We start from the raw sequence: 24833 nt of genomic DNA, 5'->3' as shown, positions 1-24833 counted from the left end.
TATCATTGGAGAATTATTTTGAAGTTTTATGAATCATTTCACCACTATATTAACCCTTTCCACACACCGAGCTTCTATTCTCATGTGTGCCTGGATGCTAAGGATGACAAGCATTTTTAAGTATACCGGGACTAGCCACGGTGATAACTTTTACGGGAGTCACCCGCAATGCACAATTGTGCAAAAAATCCACAGAGAAAATCACCTTGTCCGGTATAGTCCACAAATTTCCACAGGGATGAATGACGCCTCGGTAGCTTAACTGGCTAAAGCACTCGGCCGGAAATCGAGGGATCCGGGTTCGAATCCCGGTCAATGACAAGCATATTAAGGAATACTGGGAAAAATCTCTAGCATCCTGAAGAGGTTTCACATTCACACTATCCACAAGAGATGAACTTGTGAAGGCTAAGGACTTAACTGGAAACAGAACCGAAACAAAAAAAACCCTGGAGTGTTCGCCATACGATGCAAACATGGGAAAAACCTACTTTGGAGAGATGAGCCGCACAATGGAGACAAGGGTGAAAGAACACGATAGACATCTTCCAACTAGGACAACTCGATAAATCAGGATTGGCCAATCACAGCACCCATGAAAACCAAATGATTCACTGGGAAGAAATGAAGTTCTTTAGTTAGTGCTGGGATCATTTTGAGAAAGAATTTATCAAGATTTGGCAGTGCTATCAATAGGGACTGTTGCTACAACATCAGCTATAGATGGGACAACCACCTAAAAATCTGAGGGGAGTGGCAGCCAATCAGGAGACAACTGCTCTCAATCAATTTGCATAAACACCCCTATGCACTGATGGAATGGCATTGGATCCTGAATCCCCGAGGACGAGTTGTACATTGAAACATCAGGTGGTGGTATGGAAGACCGAACCCCATGTGAGACCTGAGAAATCTTCAATACCAAAGGAATAGCCAACTCTGACAACACCCCCACATCAATGATAGGGTTTAAAATAAGCTAATATGGCTTCTTTACCAGAAATAAAGTGAGACACGAGGAGTTAATAGGAGAAGAAAGGCAAGTGGGGAGCACCACATGCCACTTTATAATTGACATGGATAATAATGGAGGAAAACATGGAAGGGTTAGTCCTCCGTGGAAGAGACCTTGAGTGAGGTAAGTGCTTGAGAGGTAAATAGGAGGACAACAGAGGAAGAATAGCAAGAGCATCAGGGAAGCGAAGGAACAAGCTTAATAACGGGAGACGAATTTAAGGGGGTTGTAGCATAATATTTTTATGATTTTAATACTATATTAATAATAAAATTAGGATCAGAGCCATTTCCTGAAACAAGGCATCAGTAATATTATTTGGCATATTTTGATACAAGAATTCAAACAGTAATTTATACATTTCTTTTCACAAGTAACATATATAAATAAAACCACAGCTAAGTCTCAATTCATTATGATACATACATACAGAACATTCCCCACTATGTACAATTCATAGGCCTGCTCACTTTCAACACAGCCATCATCACCACAGTTGGCTCCATTGCATACAGAAGGCACTACAGCCCATTATTGTCTAAAATACAAGTGCAGATGTGAAGCTCCTCATAAATATCCACGATTATGAATGGATCAAACATATAAAATTCAAGATCAAAAGTAACTCATTTTAAAGATGAAAAAATTAATATTGTGCGTTTTGAGACCTCAAAATAAACATTAGATAAAACAATAAATTTCCCAGGGATATGCTTTCTCAAGTCATACATTGACTCAATGGTATGTTTAGCTCTGCTTAAATTCTGTGGCACCTGTGCAAAAACTCGTTTCCGGTCCAGACAAGTCTGCAGGGAGAGGGTGAAAGTGACCATTCTCTTAAAAGGAGTCCATTGAGAATGATTGCACTCGCTGCCAACCACCCAGAATATGTTTTCATAAAATAATCACCTTCAAATTACATACCCCTTTTAGGATTGGCCTCCCCAACGACCCTGCCTTTCCCTTACGGCTGAGTGTGAGGGTTACTTTTGCCCTTCCCTACACCCGCCTTTTTCACCCTTCCCACTGTTCCACTGCATGCACCCATGTTCCAGGAAATTTTAACAGAGTTAAAATACGGCGATTAATATTAAAGCAATTGAAGAAAATAAAACAGAAACATATCCAAGTTCAAATTTACATTGCACTAATTACATTATAAATCTGATTTCGTGAGAGCATTAACAGGCCACATTCGATTACTACTGACATAAGTCAAATATCATTGCCAAAATTGGCTACAATATTCCACTTCTCAAAAATACACACACACACACATGCCTTTCAAAAAAGTTTAAAAAAAATATGAATGGTTATATATTATATCATTGTCACTGAGCACTAGCTTAGAGGAATTGGATAGTGAAACAAAGGTTAGCCTTGGATAAATAGCAGAAACTACCTCCTATTTCGTGAGTCCTCACTGATTATAACAGTTCAGACATGATAGTAGCAAAAAGAAGATCCCAGAACAATTTCAATGAATATTCCACAGCAAATTTTTCAGTATTTTTCCCAGACCTTCACACATCACTTTGATGCTCATAATCTCTCATTTTGAGTTAGCTAACACACAAAAGCTGGTCAAAAGTAAGATACCTAAGCTAATAAGCCTGCCAAGATGCCATTTAAGACTTAAGTACTATTTTTATTAGAGACATTTTATTGTGATGACGTTGACGTGATACATAATATACACTTGGGATGCCATTGAGTTATTTTCATCTTTGAAATATATAATTGATTATTCAGAAAGTAAAACCACACATAGCTTTATATTTAGATACTACTTACTTCTAAAGACTAGCATGAAATGGAATTTCATCACAAACAAGATTGTAAACAAATATGTTTACACAAAGCAAGGGCCCACAAGATGGATTGACCGTCTCAAAAAAATACGTGCAAAAACAAATAACACCCAAAAAGGGTACGAACAGCAGAATTATAGGTACGATGTTTAACATCCATGGTGGTTTAATAGGCTCTTTTGAGAGCATTTTACCACTGATTACCTTGTCTTCAGCTGCATAAAATCTTTAAGTTCTTAGTTAACTACTTGGAAAATTTTTGTATAGTTATGAATCGTCTTAAGTAAGACAGTATTATACATTTAAAAACGTGATTATACCTTAACAGTCAATTATCTGTCCATCCAATCCCTTCAATGAACAACCAGCATCATTGAGCTAAAGCAGGAAAGAAGTTTGACGAGCCACACTAGGCCTGGGCCATACAAGTATGTATTTTTATGTATTGGGAATCTGATACCGAGCTTAGAAAACTGGCGATAAAATATTGTCTGTTATATCGGACCCAATATCCTTATAGGTCCCATTAAAAAATCACTTCTTTATAGAATATGATGACACACATTCTATAATTGCCTCCCCATGATATCATCACGTAACGCTCAATAAAAAATTGGGTTCAATTAATTATTTTGTTCAGATATTTTTGTGGGGCCCGAAAATTATGCTTCAAAATTAGATATTACTGTCATCAATAATCAATACTGAACAATTATTGCAATCTGAAGATAAATTTTCAATATAGCCACGGCCTAGTCCACATGGCAGTCAGCAACTTTGGGACTGCCATTTTGCCAATACTCTTGCCATACCAAACCATGCAAATTTGAGTCACCCGAGAAGAAGTTCAAAGAACAGTGCAAGAAAGACAATTCAGACTTTGAATTTAGAAAAGTCCACTAATATGAACTCTTAATCTTCTTAAACCTAAACTCAGCACATACAATGAATAAAAAGTTTGCAACAAATTTCACTGAATTTGATGAGATAATCAGATTATGACTTGAGGAATCTGAGGAAACTTTCACTGCAGTTAGAAAATAAAAAGGTAGAGGTATACAAGTCTGATTCTCTGTTAGGCAGAAATTAGCTGAAATGTAAGCGGTAGAGCTCTGTTAAAAGTTGGTGACATCCACACAAATGCCAGAGGGACTGAGAACACTTGAACTTAGGTTGGCCACCCTCACAACTCTACCTTCCCTAAGAGGCCTTCAGAGGAGGGGCTCATCCGCCTCATCCACCAAACAATGGCCACCTTCCCATGCCGTTTGGCACACATGATGTTGCCACAAATTATTAACAGAGCTATTCTTTTCTTATGATTTTTCTTGCTATTCACATGGCATCTCACTCAAATAAATATCTTTCAATTTTACACACATAAGAATTTCAAATAAGACCCCTTTTCCTCAGACTCAAGCCTCTGGGAGAACGTTTACTCCCTCATGGAGCATTTGGTGATTACCATGCATACACATCAAGAATAATGAATTTTTTTTCTACATTAGATTATGCAAATTTGGATGAGTATGCATTTTTATGACTGTAATGATACCATACTGCATCACTTTGATGCATACTCATTAGATGGCACAGCACTCAAAAATAAAAAAGCTAGATCATCTTACAGCAATAATTATATGCTCATTACAAAACAGAGCACTCAGAAGTGAAGAAAGTAAACAGACATATATGAATGGAATCCTGAAAAATATAACCATAGAAAACTAAAAAATATTTTCTGTTCTATAATGTTATTTTAGATAAACACTGGCAAGCATCCTGATTCATAATAGCAGATTACAGAATACCAACAGGAATGGGCATAGTTTCGAGTGTACCAGGAGGGGGGGAACAGAAGGCTTGTGCTCCCCAGAACAATTTAATCAAAAATGCAGCAGCCACGCTGCACCAGGAGCGGGAAACTAATTTGAGTGCTATACAAGTTATCCTCAACTTCTGAAAAGGTTAAACCGAAGAAAATTTCAGGGAGAGAAACACCACTTGGAATGGGGATGGAGGGTGGGTGGTCCTCTGCCATCCAAAAACAGTGGCTATGCCCATTTCAGCAGGGGTGGGGCCTGCGTCATTAGGAAAATATTCAAAATGTTTCATTGAAATTAAGAAAGGAGAGCTTTGACTATTTCATCTATGTTAAATAATTAACAAGATTCTCTTAATGACTCGCTTATGCAGTGCACAATGCACTTGTGAGAATATCAATTGAATTGCTCCAGTTTGATAGGGAGCAAGGTTTGCTATAATTATGTCAGTATGTGCAGGGCCTTACATTGAATTATGAATTGTTAGTATTCACAGTACAACAAATATATCCAATACAAATCATCTATACTGTTTGAAATACACTTGACTAATAGTTATGGTTCAGACTTAATATTAGGAACCTATTTAATGTTCACTCTTAGAGGTGCTTTCATGCACATTTAACTCCAGATACATTTTTTTGTGATTATTGTAGTTTTCTCCAGCAGCAATGCAGAGAAAGAAACCATCAGAGAACTCTCAAAAGTAAGAATCCTTTGATGAAGTATTAAGAAGGCATTTACATTCCAGCAAGAATTGAGTTTTTAATAATACAGAATGGGAATTTTAAGAGCATTTATCATGTGAAACGTAGGAAAATCTATGAGTAAAGGTAACTAGATCACACTCATGTTACACTATCCAAATATCATTCAAACTGAAAATAGTACTGAGGAAAGAAGAAGAAAAGAATTCCTCATAATGGTCAGCTTCCCTACGGCACTCACATTTTTGTGTGTGTAAGGCATGAAATCTCCCTAGAAGACAGCTGGGAAGGTTGAGTTAAAACAGAAACGTTGTAACCACCCAAATTCAGAAATCTAATAAGGACCTCTGTCAGACTCCATATTGATGAACTCCATAAATAATATTTGCAATCAGACTTAATTTGCATTAATGCAATATATAATAATTTTAAAATTCTATCAAAAACTGACAGTCACAGGTGTAACAGTACACACTACATGACATAAAGAACAAAACAATAACAAATTCAACTACTTGAGTAATGCTACTCAATATGTATACACAAAAATGTCCAGTCATGTTTTCCATGGTAGCCACCAATGAAGTGAATTTCACTTAACCAAGAGGTGGCCCCCAGATTATAGTCTTTGAACATAATGGCATTGGCTGCATATCCATAAGGAAAGGCACGTCATGTTCGTTTTCGTTCACTAAAAATTAGCAATACCTAACTTTCAGCATAAATTACAGCATATAAAATCTTTTGGCTCTCATTTCTCAATAACCAGCAAATGAAACAAATACACATTGCAAGGTCTCAGTATGGGAGGAACTACAAATTAATAGAACAGCCTAAATTGTCATTAGTTATTGTGGGCTATGGTGTTTGTTACCTAAATGGTTTGGATCAGTTCCAGTGGGAGTTTTCTTATTTACGAGTGAGAGCTTATTAATGAGACCTTCCACCATTGCTGCATCCACTAATCCAACAAATTTGTCCGCAACCTGGCCGTTAGTGACAGCCACCACGGCGGGTACAGCTTTGACTTCAAAGGTGTGAACCAGCTCTGGGCAGTCCTCCACATCGATCACAGCAAGATCAACATCAGTCGACGTCGCTAATAACTTGCGCAGAAGAGGAGTCAATATTTGGCACGGTTCGCACCACTCAGCATGGAAGTTGACCAGCACAGGGATATCACTGTTCATCACTCGCTCCATGAAGGTGTCAGAGTCACTAACATCGAAAACTTTTCTATGTGGTGGGGATTGAAAAAAACTACGATTATGGCGAGAGAGGATTCTCGCCATTCGAAATGCAACCCACCTGGGACAACTGATAAGGCTGTGAAGCATTACCATTTTGGGCCTCTGCAGTAGCGTTAAACTATTACCCTCTAGGTCAAATTCGGAATTAACTTATACTTGATTCAAGAAGTTTCGGAAAATCTAATTCTCAAGGTTTATATTTTAAGTTTTAATCGATGGTAACAATGAGCACAAAGTCACCACAGTATCTCAAAGCCTCCACTGTTTGATAGGCTGAGCATGACAAGGTACCATCAAATCTGAAAACAAATAGCAGATAAACCCACACACAGCCGACAATGCCAAGAAGATAATAATAGCTATCCTCCAAAAGAAAAAGCTGTCAAACACCTGAAAGAGAAAAGCAATAAATTTGTTAGAGGAAATGCATACGGGAACAAAACCATTGCATTTGAACATATTAACTCATGAAGTTTCAAAGCAAGCATAAATTCAAGAAATGCCACTGGAATAAAATGTTTCATGCGAGAACTCAATGGTAATGAAGTGAAAGTGTGATTCGATCACTTCAGTTAAAAGACCTTGTGAATGAATGACAATGCGTTTGAAGGAACTAAAACTACACAGGAGACTATGAATTGCTTTTATATATCAACTCAGGTCCTATTGAAAGCACTGAAATATCACTCCTAAAGTTTGAATCAATGACTTATACACATGAAGCTCAGAAAATGGGCAAAACAAGCATCAGCTGTCCCCAACACAAATGTAAAGGAAACCTGTCTACAGTGCGGTACTAATCAAATTAAAATCATCTTTCCATTAATTTTGATTTAAATTCCATTACCTTTATTGTGGTGTGATCATCCTTATTTTCTTGCTCCCGAGGAATCGATAAAAGAACGACGGTTATGATTAGGGCAATAACAATAGAGGCAGGCCCGAAGTTTTTCTGAGTTCGATATGATAAGATGCACAGCATAAAACTCAGAACCCACAGGATGAGAATGGTGAATATCCCTATCCCGAATCCAAAAACCAATACTGTCATAACCTAAAATAAACACTTAAATCATCATCTTCGGAAAAAAATCTAACTACTGGGACATAATGACGAATACGTAACATGAATTCGGAGCTAAGTCTCGCACAAAATATAATCAAAACAAGCTCTGCTAAACTCGGCAATCTTTTCTTGTGGTTTTTAACTAATCTACTGCGCAGCAGTAATGATATAATTGCTAATTCTATTGCTCCTACCTTGACAATATCCTTCACACACTTCTCGGAAGGCACATTTATAAATTACGTCATCCCATCAACAGCAATTGTTTGTGTCGTCACATCCGTTTAAGCAGCTGCTCGCGGAGCGCGATTGTTTGGAAAAGTGAAAATGCGATGCATTCAACTGCGTATCTTTAAGAAGACGGGGACGGGAGGAGTGTTCTTATTCCAATCATTCTTTCAGGCTTCTGCTGCAGTGAGGTAGTAATGGTTGCTTGGAGTAGTACCTAAGACAACCTCACTTAGAGAGCACGTGCTCTAATTCATATATCCATTCTAAGTTTACGAACAGGCTTTCGTAATGGCATTTATGCTTCAGCAGCTTTGTACTTTGGCTCGGTATTGGTGTATTTTCCTCTTTTTTGAAGTTGCACTTTCTGCTGTTCCTGAGGTATTTTAATTTTTTTTTATTTTTGAGTTCTTGTGTTGTCATCTTTGTATAAACGTTGTCCATTTTCGTGTTGTAGAGCGAGCGGAGTGCGAGTTTGCTGTCGGAAATAAGCAATGAATTGGAGGAAATGTTTAAATTTGGCACCGGGGGTGGCTCACTTAATGTACCTCCAAATAGTCGTGTTAAACGTGAGGATGCAGGTGTTACAGAAAAAGAATATTGGCATTCGTATCGGTTTGGCACTGGAACAGGAAATAGAGAAGGTATTATTGATTTTCATAGTCGAAAGTAGTGCATTTCAGTCATTGTTTGCTTTTTATGCAATGTTTCGCATTTCTTTCTCATATTTAGTTCTAAGGATTTCTGGTGTCCATGAAGAGAAGTGGATGGGCGATGGCTGTAGTGGAATTGGGGTAATGTCATGGTATTCTTTGGAGACTGCTAGAAATCAAGGACTTCTACTCGGCCTAGGTGAAGAATCTCTGACCCTCTGTTCATATAGTGCTCCTTACCTAGCTACTTATCAAAGAAAGGAATACCCCGCCTATAATGCTTCGCAGGCAGTGTTGGGTAAGTTAAATATACACTTTTGTGAAAATCAACAAATTTTTTATTGCTTGATAGGCAAAGTCACTTGAGAAGTCTTCTGGTGTTTTGGTTTTTTGTTTGGTTTTTGGCCTGAAGTGAATGGCAGATACCACCGTTATAAATTCTCAAAGATGAATGATTAATAGGCAAGTTCCCAAATGCGTGGCTGTGGCATTATCTTTTAAATAATTTAGCAGTCATTGTTTATTCCTATTTCCTGTAAGTATTGGGATTTTAGGATTCTATCATGTATTTTCTAATTACTATAATTTTTGGGTCTTTTAAGGCTGTATTTTGCCCCTAGGATATTTGGCATGGGTATCACAGCACCCTCTGTAGGCATGCCTTTGCTGCTCATTCACGGTTCAGACACATCAGCAAAGTACAAATCTGGACTGGAAGTCGAGGAAAAACACCAAAGTCATGCAGATCGTGGTTGTGTACTCACGCGTGGGTGCTGTGTTTGAGATGGGGGTTGGGTTACCCTCCTGGGTGGGGCACTTGGTAGAGCGGAATTTCCATCACTTAACTTTATTTCACATTTGAGTTTCACAGTTTTGCCATTGATATATAGTCTGGGAATAAAAGTGGGAAGTTGGGAGGAACTGTCAGAAGCTGCATCATCCAAATCCTGCAATCTCTTCCAGAAGTGCCCCTCTTCTTCACCCACCATGTCTAGCACTTAGTTGTTCCTCCTCCTCTTAGTCCACTTCACTGTTCTCCTGTACACCTATGTCTTGAATGCTTCCACTCTTTTCTCATCCTCTCTTCCCAGCATTCATGTTTCTGCATCGTAAAGTGCCACTCTCCTGAGCAGACTTTGTTTATAGCTCTTACGTATAGTCTTTCATTAGCTGAGCCATTCAAGGTCCTCTTTGCTAATGTTATTTTTTTCTGATATCCTTACTGCTGTGCCTTTTTCCCTCTCATGTGCTGCTCTCATAATTGAAATTATTTACACCCAAGCCTCGTATAGTGCAAGGGATGCGTTTTCGCTATACGAATTTGCGTTAGACGAGTGTGTTTAACATTGGGAAGATAGGGATGTGTTCCTGGTAGCCTTAGTGTTCGGTATGGAATTTCCTCTAAACCATATAAATTCCCATAAATAGCCTTAGAAAACCTCATTTATATAAATGTTTATTGTTTTTTAAATATCTTTAAAGATAGTAGACACGCATTCAAAGACTTTTATTCACATTAAAAAATATTCGTACGTGCTTTTGGAATTCCTCCCTGTTGTGCGGGTGGGCTAACATCAGCTATCTCAAGGGTTCGTAATGCATTGCAGGCAGTTGACGATTTTTCAAACCAGTTTAAAAACAATTATTGTGTCACCCAGGCCCTTTTGCCGCTCATCAAAATGACAAGCAAATGCTACTTTGAATTCCATTTCATAGCTAGCGGAGTTTATCAATGATAAATCATTTTAATTTGAAGTCCTCCGAGGCATTAGCAGCTACGTGAAACAGCAACAGAAACAGCTCTTTATATGCCTTAAAACCTGACCCAGGTTTTCCTTCCCTGAAAATGAAAGAACGAGTTTGCATTCTTTTCCCAAACTATCATCTCGTCAACACTAAAAACTTGTTGAGGGGGAAAGGAGGCACTTTCAATCACAGCTTGGAGTTCATCAGAAAATGTTGTGATGACTGCACTATCATCACTTGCAGATTCATCTGATTCGCTGAAAATACCTGCTTGCCATTTAAAATTCTGGATTCAACCGGAGCTTTCACTAAATGTCTCAGAGCGATTACCACCTTTGTCTTTTTGTACAGATTCACAATAAACTTTCCGTATGTGTTGACTGCTTGGTTGAAGTTGGTGCGGCTGAGGTCACTGATGTTTTAACTAGTCTTTATTCAGAATAAGGCATTGTGAGTTTAAACTTCCATGCAATATTGCTTTGATGCTCTTCATTTTCAAAGCTATTGACCTCTTTCAATTTCTCTTCTAGGTTTATGGTTTTACTCGGTAACTTCATGATTTTTCTTGTTCTTGTCTTGGCGATAACTTCATGGTAAATTAAAGTCAGGAGATATGAAAAAATCGTTTTCGGCAGACGTATTTCATGAAGCATGAAGACGAACTTAAATCTTGAGAGTATGGTTATAAACATTAATAACGATTAACCTAAGTGTTATAGGCATTGGTTATGTTAATGTTCATTCTAAATCAATAATATTACAAACTGATCAACAATCATTGCTCTCAACAATCAAATCAAATATCCTCCAGGAATACGTAGATGCAAATGGCGCCCAGCAGTAATTCGCGTTTTTGACATTTCCACCAATTTTAAAAATCTGAAAAAAAATTAGGATTGTACTTTGATGTAGTGGTAACTACATATATATTTTCAGCGTGTCTATTGTTTCCTAAAATTTTTAATTTTATTTTGAAAATTTCAAACTCATGCAAAAGTTTTCAGTCAAAAATTTTTGAATAAAATGAGGATGGTAGAACATAAAAGTATATACATAGTAAAATTATGATTAAGATTTAAAAAAATAAAAACTGTTGGTATGGTTAAAAAAACAAAAATCGTGTTTCATTTTTTTTGGGGTTAATTTCCATTGTTAGGGCTCTTTTAGAGACTTTGGGGAAACACATAATTTTTGATGCACTTCAAGTGTATATTTTTTATTTTTCAAAATGCCTGGGGGCACTTTTCACCATCTCAACCGGCTGGACTCTTTCCATGGAAGAGAAAGATGCCGTGGTAGCTTAACTGGCTATAGTACTTGACCTGAAATCAGGAGATCTGGGTTCAAATCCTGGTCGAGGCAAATGATTCTTTCCTCTGTGGATTTTTTGCACAATCTGTGGAAATATATGGAGAAGTGGTAAACTTTTATGAGTAAATCCAGAGAAAGGCATTTGCTAAGACATTTAATTGGTTTATGGCACCTGAAAGTTTGTTGGCTAAAAGAGAGATTGGAGTGCTCCATTTGTGGTGCATGACATGTGTAGACATAGAAACTCAATTGATTTTGCGGATAAAATGGTGTGATAATTCATTGAAATTTGAATTTGGTCAATGTCATAGGTATAGTAGGTATGAAATTGAAGTAGTTGAGTTTGGTGTACATTAAATATCAACTAGTCTGTTAAACACCAAGTTGACATGGAGGAGATAAAGTTTCAATGGAGAGTGATAACTATGGATTTGAGAAAGCAGATAAAAAATATAAGGTACAAGGAGGTCAAGAACTGTTGCACAATATGTCAGGATACTATTTTTCTCGTATTGTGACATGTAATGATTAATGAAAGTTGCATGGGAAATACATAGTTAAAAATCAGATTGGTTGTACAGTTTGACAATATTTTTATTTTTTTCAGCTGTTCATGGATTTCCAACTGCGGCAGTTATGTTTCAAACTTGGAATGACACTTCTAAAACGACTGACGTGATTGCTGTTGTGGCACTGGAAGTCAGTGGATCTCCACCTATGCTCGTGTGGTACCGCATTCTGCAGGATGGTGGGAAGTTTGTTTTGGTGAGTTTTAATAATAATAATAACAACTGTAAATTTAATCTCTTTGGTTAAATGTATTATATAAATTGCCTAATAGATATGTGTGTGAAATTTCATCAAAATCACTGAGCTGTTTGTGTACATACAGTAAAACTTTGATTTTACGCAGTTGGAGGGACCGAAATATGGGCACTGTGTAAAATCAAAGTGTGTAAAATCAAGAGTTGGTATTGAGGAGGAGTATAGTTTTCAGGATAGCACTTGCTCATTATTGCTCGGAAAATGAAGCCTAATAATCTTATTTACTCAAAAGCAACACCACAGATGAGGTGTTACCTTAAGAGAAACAACGTTGCATTCCTGAACAGTGTTTCCCATGGTTGAACAAAATGGTTGAATTGTCAGCATTTCTGGCACTAAGATTACTTCTGTTACCTAGGAGAAATTTCGGAATGGTGATACTAAATGGTCGCAGAGAACCTAATTTTCGAAAATATTCTCATTAAAAGCAGTTTTCAGGATATCCGTTTAACCACCTGCAGACAAACAAAGATTGGAGATTGAAGAAATGAGATACCTGAGGATTAGTTTAAAGTTTACCGGGACTAGCCGCGGTGATAACTTTTACGCGGTGATAACTTTCGCACGATACCTGAGGATAATCATCCAAATTAACCCCATTAACAGGGAGCAAACTTTTGCTAATACATCACAAAGGCTTTACACCCTCTGGGCCTGGGTTCAAGTCCTGGCAGTAGCAGAGACTTATCAGAGTTGGCCCTATCCCTACTTGAGTCTAATGTGGAGGGCACTTCCAGTGCACCACTCTGTCCATCAGATGGGAAGTTAAGTCCTGGTCCCTTTTGAGCTTATCATTAGAACCTGGCTAATACCAACATAGGGTTCCTATCCCCCCAGCCCTTACTTCATGGCGCTAATGATCCCAGTCGTTGGTTACCTCCAAATAGCATACCATAGATAATACGGAGCACACAGGACCCGGGATATTTGGAAATTCAGATTTTTCCGGTGCTTAGATCACTTTTTTTAAATGAGCTATTTAAATGACCGCATAACTGCCGTCATGCCGCCCGTGATGAGTAACAAATGACTAATAGTCCGGAAAAATTTTCCTTCTTTATAATTTATACGCATTAAAAAAGCATTTCCCCATGAAATTTTAGCATTAGTAGATTGACTCTACCGGGTATTGACTCTACTTCAATTATTACATGACGATTGACGACGCGAGTTATTCTCCGAGGGCAATAGCTTCTCTGTCGGCATTCTTCCGCGAATTCAGCGCCGGGACCTTCGACTCACAAGCCGTGTGACTCAGCTTCACGTAATATTTTGCTTCCCCATACATGATAACAACTCCGGACACTTTTTGTATTTCGATTTAATGGTACCAAGCCATTCCTGAGTTTAAAGGGACTACCTTATCACTCACGTCTTGAATTTGACTTCAATTATTACATGACGATTGACGACGCGAGTTATTCTCCGAGGGCATTAACTCCCGTTCCGTTAAAACGCTTGCCACCTAGCGGAGTTAAGCTAATAGCTATTCAAGTTCCAACCATGTTTAATTTAAACCCTCTGACAACGAGATACAAGTTGAGTCGGTTCTGATAAGCGCGCAGCGCAAGCAATTTTTCCCCGCCTCCATTTGTCCCGCAGTTGTGGGATTAGCCTGGGAATGAGACAATGCATGCTGCTTTTACCATCGTGTTGAATCACCATCAACTTACGTCCATACTAGAAGTACGACTATCTTTTTTGGATCACCTTGGAAGCCAAAATTTTGGCACGGGAGTATTTTTAACGACTCATTTCGCCGTCATATTTCGCTGGGGCGACGGAAAACATAGCGTTGGCAAAATTCTAAAAAGCCTTGCGTTGGGGATAGATATTGCGTAGTTCATAATTCTGGTTATAAACAGCGTCGATCAATAAGTCGAATAATAAACGAAAGGTGATAATGTTAATATCTCCAGCGATCATGTCTTAATCAAAAGTAGTTATGCATACACGGCGATTGCCGTGTGTTTTAGGGTTCTATATCCTTCTACGGCGAATTTGAACTAAGAGCTGATGCGTAATGGAGCCTGAAATATTACTGAGAGGGCTCACGGGGAAGCAATAATTAGATTCGCGATGTTTTTAGTTTCACGCTCAACAGCGCGACGTCATTTCAACCGTTCCTGTATTCATTTTTGCAACTCATTGAGACGAAATAATAACCTAACTTCATATTGCTCTAGTCGGATTTTCAAAACAAGCCGAAAGACAACTGCGTAAAATCAAGATTAGCGACCTCTTTGGGGATGGGGTTATGCTGCGCAAAATCGAAAAACTGCGTAAAATCAAGAAAAGATGTAAAATCGAAGTTTCACCATTGCAATTCCCTATGCTTTCCGGCCGGACTTGAAGGTCACTGCGTAAAAACGAGACTTGATGTAAAATCAAAGTGCGTAAAATTGAAGTTTTACTGTATATAATAAGAAAAAAATGACTTTGGATCTACCTGTATGAATGAATTTATTTTTTAATGCTCTGGGGTAACCTATAAAGGCTGTTTTGTATGGGGCACGTACTTGCACAATCTAATGTGTGTACGAAGGCGAAATCAAAATTGCGTCGTGTAAAGGGACATTCGAATTACTAAAACACATGCAAGAGTGCGTGGACGTGAGATGGCAAAATAGCCCCTGTTCTAATTTCGTTCATGCATTCATAAAATTCCACGCCATTTTAGAAATTAATTAATTTCCAACCTGCGCAATTCCGAGCCCAGTTTTTAGTTTTCTCTCTGCCGACATGCTCTTCTTAAGCTGAATTCCATGTCGGCAGAAAGGAAACTAAATATGCATTTCATTCGCCGATAGTGGGGTCAAAATCTTTGTTGGGATGTTTAACCCATAGTCTATGTTTGAAATCTTGGTGGGCATGTTGTGAGAAGTGATACATAAGAAGGTAATTAAACAAGCTGTATTTTATCTAATTATCCTTGTACAGACTCCCAATTATCTGGCTGTGGTATATCCGTGTTGCAGGCTATCCATGCATGATTTTCACTCTCGCTCAATATTTTCTGCGATCTTAATAAAGAAATAAAATCTGGCGCAAAATCATTGGAATTATTGCATTAATGCAATGGATACACTGGGCTTGTTATTTCCGTTAGAATCCCCAAACGTAAAACGTAAGCGATCGCGCGTTAACTGTATTCACGGAAGCACAGTGTTCTTGTTTCACAAGCCTCGCTGTGCGCGACCGCACTCCATGATCACGAATATACATGACGCAGCTGTTGCAACCCGGGCAACTTCTGTGAGATGCAACTACTTGGCGTGCTGCCTGACAGTGTAGTTTCCCATGTCGAGCAGTAGTTTTGAAGCACCGTATTTCATTGAATACAGTCCAACTCTAAATATAGTCCCCCCCCTAATTTTGAGGCCTCAGTTTTGGGAAAAATTTAAAAAACATGCTTGAATGTAGTCCCCTCTTTACTTTTTACATGGGCATTTTTGGAAAAAAGGGGAGACTACATTCATATATATACGGTATTCATGCAAGCCACTTTTCTGTATCCGTGATCACACAGCCACGGATGTGTGGTTTTCAAACCAGGCCTTACATGGAGCATTAATAATAAGAATACAACAATTTTATTGCCACTAAAAAGATCAGGAACTGGCAAAGAAAGCTCTCATTGAGTACGGGAAGCACTCTAAAATAACAGAATAACAGCATAAATAATAATATGTTGTTCGTTTTATGTAAATTATGAACATTACAAGACGTTAAAGTGAAAGTTTGGGTTATCCACGTTTTCTGATTACCTATTTGTGCCATGTCTCCCCCCATCACATCATTAGCCATTAGGATAATCGGGAGGGTACTGTACATATTTATATTTATTTCATTTTTTTTTAACTGCACAAATTTTATTATTGAGGACAAATCTGTGTTGTCATTGAAGTTGGGTGAAAAATTAAAACTGGCAGTACCAATCAATTTGTAATCAAATGTTGCAGTTATCATACTTGTGATTGGAAATGGCGTATTTTTGGGAGTGAGTGCAAAATGTATAGTGGCTGTGCAGTGAAAGTAGACAATGCTTCCTGTTTGATGTTCATTCAAGTCATCACTGGCAAGAAATGAAATAAGAATAAACAGCTCATAATATGTAGAAGATTCCATATAAACTTAATTTGTTGGTCATATTCAATCATTCATGCCAATGTACTTTTATCAGTTTCAGTTACCTACCACTTGGCCTCTTCAAAGAACCGTGTGGCATTTGCTGTCATTCAAAATCAAAAAGGAAAGAATTATTGTGGTGTTGAATGACCCAAGGGAACACAGAACTGACACAACTGTTGACCTGCATGGGTTCACCTGGGAAGAAGGAGGAAAAACTGATTTTTGGTAATAATTAGACTTGTTGTTTTACTAATCCATTAAAATGTAGTGGCAATTTGTGGAAATACTTGTTGTAAATTGCCTTAGATGTTATTAACGTAATGTAACTCCTGGAGATTCAACCTGCAAGTACTCTCAATATTGTTTTACATTTATGAGCTAACCTGTTAATCACGAAAACCTGAAATGCTGGAGGAAATTTTAAATTAGCCTAATGGGGTGAATTCAGAGGTTTTCCTGGCAAAAAACATGTTTAAATTTTATTGTGAATTTCAACTACAGCAGATTATCTGGGCTGCGTTTTATCCGTGTTGCGGATTATCCGTCCATGAGTACACACTCATTCGATGTTCTTTGTGATCTTTATAAAAAATAAAAACTGATGCAAAAGCACCAATATATTTGCATTTCAATGCGAGGCTATGATTTCAATTAGAATCCCCTTTGTAAAATGGAATTTTATTTACCTGTTGACAAGGAATGTTTCAAGTCTACTAGGACTTTTGCTCTTGCATTGCAGACATTGGTCAGCGATGGAAAAACTTGACTAATTTTTGAAGATTCTTCAATGGTTAATCAATCTTAAATTAAGAATAATGTTATCCTCATTCTTTAAATGTTCATTTCATATTGCAAATGCTTAATTATTCTGTTGCCTTGCATGCATTTAAATACAGCCCAAGGGAACTGGAAATTTGACTTGTAATATTTTCCTGTGTGTGATCAATAGTTTCTACCTACCATTTTCTAATTTGAGTGAAAAATACCTTTGAAAACGAAGCAAGTCCCATTGAAAACCTGAAAATCTGAGGATTTTTTTTTCATTTTCATTGGACGGTTCATGAACAGCTTTTGTTGAGAAAGCAATGGGAATGAAACACTGGATTAAGAATTATGGCTGAGAACAGGTGCCAAGAAACTGTAAAAAAATGAGGAACTCTTTTAGATTTACTTAATTAGATTTTATTCGGGATTATAATTATAGTATAAGTTTCTGTATCATGAGATCAATTGCATCAGTCTTTGTAACATTCTTTTGACAATTTTAATTTTTATCCATCTCAGGCTTATTCAGAAGCTGATTGTGGGTGAAGCATCCAGCATAGCAGTGGTAAATGTAGAAGAAACTGCCTTCCTAGGAATTTCACAGCCAGTCAGGGAAGTAATCCTCCTGTACCAGTTTGATTTCAATCAGCACAAATTTGTCAACTTCCAACAAATAGAGGCCTCGGGGCTGTCCACTATTGTTTCATTCCATGTAGGATTTAGTGCATTTATGGCAGTGGCCGGTGAGCAGCCAATGCTACTTCGATATGACAAGGAGGAGTTCATCACAGAAAAAATAGAGGGTATAGAGAGTTTGGGACGTGTTCTGAGTTGGCTTCCAGTTCCAATTCGTACATACCGAGATGAAGTGGTCCTTCTGGCCGAGACAGAGGCGGAGCGCAAGAGATTGGTGTCGATCATCACATGGACAGGAGGACATCCAGGATTCTCTCTGCATTTGCCCACAATGTGCTATATGAACGGTGAATCTGTTGAAGGTAAGTGATTGCACTTTAGTGCGTGTATACGCATATGCAAGCACATTTTTGGCCATCCTTTCTACTCAAGAGGAGCTCATTTTATTTTGACCCCTACGTAAATCAATCACAAAATTCATGAAAGGTTAAGTCAGGAATCCTGCTTTATTTATCACACAATTTTAAATCTTGAATGTCAAGTTTCCTGATGCCTGAATGGATATTTCTGTGCAATAAGTATTTTACCTTCCCTCTAAATCAAGTGTATCACGTAAAAGTACCCAAAGTAAAGGAGTGGATTGTTTACTCAAGGAACTGGGTGACAATGTGTTCTAAGGGTCCCAAGGGACAAAAAGAACCACGAAGCCACTAAGCTCGCTGAGGTTGAGTTAAAATGATAATATAATATTTATTTCGATTGAATTACATTTTTTAGTAAATAAGTCTTCATGTGGTAGTAAATAATCCCTCAAAAAGTAATAATAAGGTAAATTATTTTAAGTTAACATCAATCCAATGACAAATAATGTACCTGTGGAGCTATTTTCAACTAGAAATTCAGCCAAGGCTGAGAAAGAGCAGAACCTGAACACCAAGCATTTCACTAAGTAGCTCTCTGCTAGTTTCGTGAAGAAACTACCCAGAACTCACCATGAGGAAGTGGCTACCATCGAGTTTCACCCGTATCCCCCCAACCACCCTTTCAAAGGACACGGATGTGTGAGCACATCAATTACTCTGACAATATCATATCGATACATCCATTGCACAAATGCTCAACAATCGCCCACCGAATCAAATCCGCTCATCTAGGAGCCCGACAATATCTATGCGCTTTGTTGGCAGTAGCCTTAGCATTAACACTCACCTCCAATTCTCCAAGCTCCGGAGTTGAGCGTTTGTGCTTCGGCCACTGCAAGCTGTGCGCATTTGTATTATTGGGCTCCTAAATGAGCGGATTTTATTCAGTGGTTGATTGTTGAGCGTTTGTGCAGTGGAGGTATCGATATTATTTTTCCTCTTCTATTCTTGACCTTGTTTAATACATTTTATGATATTTCTTGGAGTTTAGGTCAATGTAAAACAAGTTATAGACAACGTTTCGATTTATTTAAAATTATCCTCAGGGCTATGAAAGAGAAAACATGAACAATATAAAATACAAATATGACAACGATATACAATATTTTTACATAAAAATGTTACGATCGCATTTTTTATACAGTAATATAATTTAAAGTATGCGCATATATATGTATAAGAACAGAATAGAATACACAAAAAATTTTGACATTTAAAAAGAAAAGAAAAATATGTCAAAATTTTTTGTGTATTCTATTCTGTTCTATATTACATATATAAATATTAGTGATGGGTCGGTTCGATTCCTCGATTCTTCGATTCCTCGATTCTCGGCCAAGAACCGGAATCGAAAACGAGTACTTGCCTAGGTGAAAAATCGATTCCGATTCCAGTAGTACTTCAAACTCAAAATATACGACCGCGTTCCCAAAAGTAATTTGAATTTTCGCGCCTCGTAATCGTGATAACAAAACACATATCCTCCTGGGATGTGCGAGTACTCGAAAATTCAAGTCGAGTCGAGTAGTTGGTACTCGACTCGAGCGTTTCGAGTAGCATTACGAATGTCGAGTCGAGTAAAGGTTATAGAGCTTTCGAGTATAGTAGGTCCAGCGATCTGCCGACAGGAAGCGCTATCATGAAACTCGTTTTATAATGCAGTTTTTAAAGCCGATAAGTCATCCTAATGCCTTGGCCTGGTAGTTTCAGCTTGCCGAATACACTATAGTTGTCGACATGGGCGCCGAATACCTTTACGGCAGCCGCAGCGGCCGATCGTCTTCCTACCCGGCGCCCACTGGTCCGAAATCGGAAAAAGCTGGAATGAAGTCCAAAATGACCTTTTTGGGGATAGAGACTTGAAACTTAGTGTAAATACTCATAAATTATTACCAGATATAGATTACTATGCCTTTTTACATAAATACGACCCTTTTGTGAGATACAGTGGCCCAAACATGACCCATTTTTCAATGCCACGCGAGATATCGTTTTCCTCAAAAAATCTTTGAATTTATCCAGGTGGTTTTGCATTGGTATGAGTTTAATGGAATAAAGAAACGCAATATTCCTTTGACCTGGTGCTTTCCCTATATTTTCAATGACTTTTGAAGATTTTGGCTCTCAACTGTCTGGTTTTACAACGCAAAATGGCCGACCCGTTTTTCACGTGAAATTTGACATAAAGTAGATATTATCTTTCGTTTACGAAAACTATAACTCAGAAAATTTGAACCACAATATAAAGTAGAGATTTTTAAAGATTAATAAGTAGAAATCTTGGAAAAAAGTTTGCGACGAAGGAAATTATAGCGATTTTTTAATCGCGCGTCAAGGCTGACCTACACGCCGCGGACCTCTGAGGCTCGGTAACTGAGGCCGATTTTTCAAGTTTTTTAAAACATTAGTCTTGAAAATCGTCATATAAAGCATGGATAATCGTCTTAATTGACTGAAAACACTAAACTGAGGATGTTAAAAAGGATTATGTATAGATCGAATAGGCCATTTAGCGCATTACTCGAAAGAAAATACGAAGGATTGGATATTTTTCGGAACCATCCCACGCATAAGAAATATGGCTCGGGTATTGAAGTAAAATGAAGAAATTAAGTCAGCATGCTTAAGAGAGAGAAAAATGAACTGTTTCCACGAAAGGCAACAACTGATACCCTTTTTCCCTTTCCACCTTCGCCGAGGTGAGTCGTGCGGAAGGGGGAGTTTTCATATCACAAGGCATCTTTTAGCCTTTTTTATTACTGCATCCGTCCGATGTGATATTCATTTGTAGCGTTTAGTTTCTTTCTTGAACTTAAAAAAGCAAGAGACTTTAACCCTGATTAAATGACGTGCGAAGTATAGAATTTTTTTGGCTCCACAAAACTCAAGTTTAGTTCTATATAGTTCGTTCGCTTCATCCATTTGAATTCCATGAAGATTCAAGGTCCAAATAAATCGTTGATATTATTTTTAATAAATTTCCAGAGTCTCCAAAATCTTGCAATTATGGTAGGAAAGTACTTGCCCAGTCACACAAGTGTGTAGCAAAAGCCAATTTTCTGCAGGCAGTAATACTGTTACATGAAGATGTCAAAACCTGCTGGCTGAGCATGTAGAATAATTGGATTTTCTGCTTGAGAATTTGAAAGGGCCAAATATTACATGATTCATATACTTAGTATGTAATCTTTATTATAACTGTGAAAATTACTATACTCAGGGCTCATTATAGGGCACGATCCTAATTATATTTTCCTTCTTACATTAGGCTAGACATTCATCATAGAAAATTGGAGTAGAATATATTGTAGTATGCATTGCTGTATTGCCTGGTTCAGAAATTATCATACTTGACTCGATACTTGCGAGTAATTTTCAACTCGACTCGAGATCAAAAAGTGCTACTTGGAAATCCCTTTTATATTCCAAAGGAGCAAATGCAGACTAGGGAGCCTGTGACAGGTATACACCCATGTCTCGTATAGCGCAAGGGATGCGTTCCTTGGGGTCTTTGCGCTATACGAATTTGCGCTATACGAGAGCGTTTTAACATTGGGAAGATAGGGATGCGTTCCTGGTAGCATAGGTCTTGGGTATTGAATTTCCTCTAAAACATCTATATTCCCATAATTGGCCTTAGAAAACATTATTTATATTAATGTTTATAGTTTAAAACATCTTTAAAGATAGTATGCCCGCATTCAAAGACTTTTATTCACGTTAAAAAAAATTCTTACGTGCTTTTGAAATTCCCTCCTGTCGTGCGGGTAGGCTAACATCTGCTATCTCAGGGGATCGTAATGCGTTACCGGCAGTTGACGATTTTTTAAACTTGTCTAAAAACAACTATTGTGTCACCCAGGCCCTTTTGTCGCTCATCGAAATGACAGGAAAATGCTACTTTGAATGCCATTTCATAGCTAGCGGAGTTAAAGAATGATAAATAATTTTAATTTGAAGTCATCCGAGTCATCAGCAGCTACGTGAAACAGTCTTTAAATGCCTTGAAACCTGACCCAGGTTTTCCTTCCCTGAAAATGAATGAACGAGATTGCATTCTTTTCCAAAACAATATCGTCTCGTCAACACTAAAAACTGGTTGAGGGGGAAAGGAGCCACTTTCAATCACAGCTTGGAGTTCATCAGAAAATGCTGCGGTGACTGCGCTATCAACACTTGCAGATTCACCTGATATCGCCGCACTGAAAATACCTGCTTGCCGTTTAAATTCTGGAACCAACCGGAGCTTTCACTAAATGTCTCGGAGCGATTACCACTCTCGTCTTTTTGTCCTGATTCACTATTAATTTTCCGTATGTGTAGACCGCTTGGTTGAAGTTGGTGCGGCTGAGGTCACTTATGTTTTAACTTCGTCTTTATTCAGAATAAGGCATCGTGCGTTTAAACTTCTGCGCAATATCGCTTTGACGCTCTCCATTTTCAAAGCAATTGACCTCTTTCAATTCCTCTTCTAGGTTTATAGTTTTTCTTGATAAATTCTTGATTTTTCTACACGCATTCCTATTTTTTTGCCATATTCTCTTGGTTTTTACTCTGTATGGCTCTATCTATATCACCTTCCACTGCTGAACTGTATTCCTGAGACGTAGAAGGCCTGCGGCTGCGGGGAGGGAAGGAAGCCATTGTGAGACTATAGCGGACCCTTTTGTGTGTTGATGCTATTCATGCGCCACTCGGCCACAGCTCCTTTTCTCCCCCGTGAATACCGATGACCTTGAAGGCTTTAGCGTAGACCCTCTGCCTGGAAGTCAATCGCCCGATAACCTATGACGGCAAAGATACGTCTCAAACCGTATTGCTGAAAAAAAAATCATTTCCACTAGCCCCACGCTTACTTAATGATCTAAATTAACTCATTCTGTTAAGGAAACGAGATAAATTACTTCGGTAGGCCGGCCATCTGGACCCAATGACGAGTAATACTTTTGGCCATTGCGCAGCAATGGATTTCGATTAATATATATACTAAAAAGAAGATTTGAGGCAATCAATAATATTAATATGCGTAAAATGATAGAAATTTCGTGTGTACTTAGCGCAAGTTCACGTTTTATCACGAGAGCGTTTAAGATTTTTGATTAGGCTACACTGCGTTGCAATGTTTCCCCGAGGAACGAATTTGCGCTATATCGAAATTGCGCTAATCGAAATTGCGCTATACGAGACATGGGTGTATAGTCAAGATACAGTGATGCATTTGGAAAAGTACCCAAAGTCACCAAAGCAAACACTGTTGAAGCTGAAGTGGAGCTTATTTATCATAGATGAATGCACCACCAAATTCCTTCCCTGGGAAATACTGAAAGACTTGTATCTCCTACCCAAGGCTGAAAGTATTAGCGATGAGGTTTCTTGCCATACCGCCATCCACTGTGTTCAGGGAAAGACATTTAGTTCTGCAGGAAAAATATGTGATGTAAAATGCAACAGGCTTTATCCTAGGATATCCTAGAAAGCAAAGCATCTTCACTCTGTCAGCTGACAGAGTGAAGATGCTTTTATATCTGAGCAAAAATTTAAAGTCTGTAAAAGGAGACTAAATTTGTGAGACATTATTGATAATGATAAGATATTATCAATAAAAGATAGATATTAAAGGAGATACTTTTATTTTAAATTTAAACATGAGTGTTAGTATTCTAAAGTAATACCTATCATGTAACATCACTTTTCAGGAATGTTCTGTTTTGAAATTTAGCTATTATATTTTAATTACATAGTGATGATATGAAAGATGCTTTTGTTTGACTGACTCTTTCACAGAGTAATTCATGCTCTTCCTCTGACTTTGCATCCTTCCCAGTGGCGAAACATGCGGCCACTCATCAGCGTCAATTCAATGATTGCTACAATGTTTCAGTTTTAGCCTCCCTTCCCCCCACAGACCACCCACTCAAACTTAATTCTATTGAATTAAGCTACATTTGGCTATTCAAAGCATTTCTTCCTCCCGGCTTAAACATCCACCGCTAATCCCTTAATTACCTCAACCCACTTCTTTTCCCCCCCTCTTTGGACCCTACCTCCCCTCTATTTCCCCTTCCCTCAGCTATCCTTTACCCTCTACCTACAGTCTTTTACCTAACTCCGAGGAAGGTGGTAATGCCACCGAAAATTTAGTTATTTTGTGAGTGTGAGTTTCTATTCTTTATTGTGTGTTCTGATACTGCCCACCCTAGGGTTTTTTATGATATTTACCTCGCCGAGGAACCTTTCGAAGTATGTATAAATATATATATATAAATATATATGTATAAATATATATATATATGTATAAATATATATATATAAAATCTTGATGAAAGCGCACTAAGCGATAATATAAATATGTGGCCGATCGAGGCGAACGAACAAAAATTGTACTACTAAAACATAGACACACGTAAAAAAAAGGGACACTCACAAATAAACGTTCAGACGTTT

The 24833-nt window shown here is 38.0% G+C and overlaps 2 protein-coding genes across 3 annotated transcripts in view; one reads left to right on the top strand and one right to left on the bottom strand.

The window, feature by feature from the left end:
- Positions 1-1303: 1303 nt before the first annotated feature.
- On the bottom strand, positions 1304-7957 carry LOC124154710 (thioredoxin, mitochondrial). Of its 2 annotated transcripts, XM_046528592.1 has the most exons (3): positions 7867-7957; positions 7454-7660; positions 1304-6996 (listed from the first exon to the last, which is right to left on the bottom strand). In XM_046528592.1, the coding sequence occupies exon 3, from the start codon at positions 6697-6699 to the stop codon at positions 6205-6207; it is 495 nt and encodes a 164-aa protein (XP_046384548.1). In that variant the 5' UTR covers positions 6700-6996; positions 7454-7660; positions 7867-7957; the 3' UTR covers positions 1304-6204. The 2 variants fall into 2 exon arrangements, with proteins under 2 accessions (XP_046384548.1, XP_046384549.1); XM_046528593.1 differs by lacking the exon at positions 7454-7660 and having other exon boundaries at positions 7867-7946.
- A 75-nt stretch (positions 7958-8032) lies between these two features.
- LOC124154709 overlaps positions 8033-24833 on the top strand; it is a 96156-nt gene continuing 79355 nt past the window's right edge. The window contains exons 1-6 of the mRNA XM_046528591.1: positions 8033-8281; positions 8358-8544; positions 8633-8851; positions 12218-12375; positions 16619-16791; positions 17851-18329. Coding sequence (XP_046384547.1) covers positions 8192-8281; positions 8358-8544; positions 8633-8851; positions 12218-12375; positions 16619-16791; positions 17851-18329 — 1306 coding nt within the window. The 5' untranslated portion in view covers positions 8033-8191. The remainder of the gene's footprint in view (positions 8282-8357; positions 8545-8632; positions 8852-12217; positions 12376-16618; positions 16792-17850; positions 18330-24833) is intronic.

The sequence above is a fragment of the Ischnura elegans genome, chromosome 2 (genome assembly GCF_921293095.1).
Source record: "Ischnura elegans chromosome 2, ioIscEleg1.1, whole genome shotgun sequence".
Classification (NCBI taxonomy): Eukaryota; Metazoa; Arthropoda; class Insecta; order Odonata; family Coenagrionidae; genus Ischnura; species Ischnura elegans.
Note: the sequence above shows the minus strand (reverse complement) of the source record. Positions and strands in the feature narration are given on the sequence as shown.

Bases quoted from the DNA above. Each gene is read 5' to 3' on its own strand.
- LOC124154710 (XM_046528592.1), bottom strand. From the start codon at position 6,699: ATGGTAATGCTTCACAGCCTTATCAGTTGTCCCAGGTGGGTTGCATTT.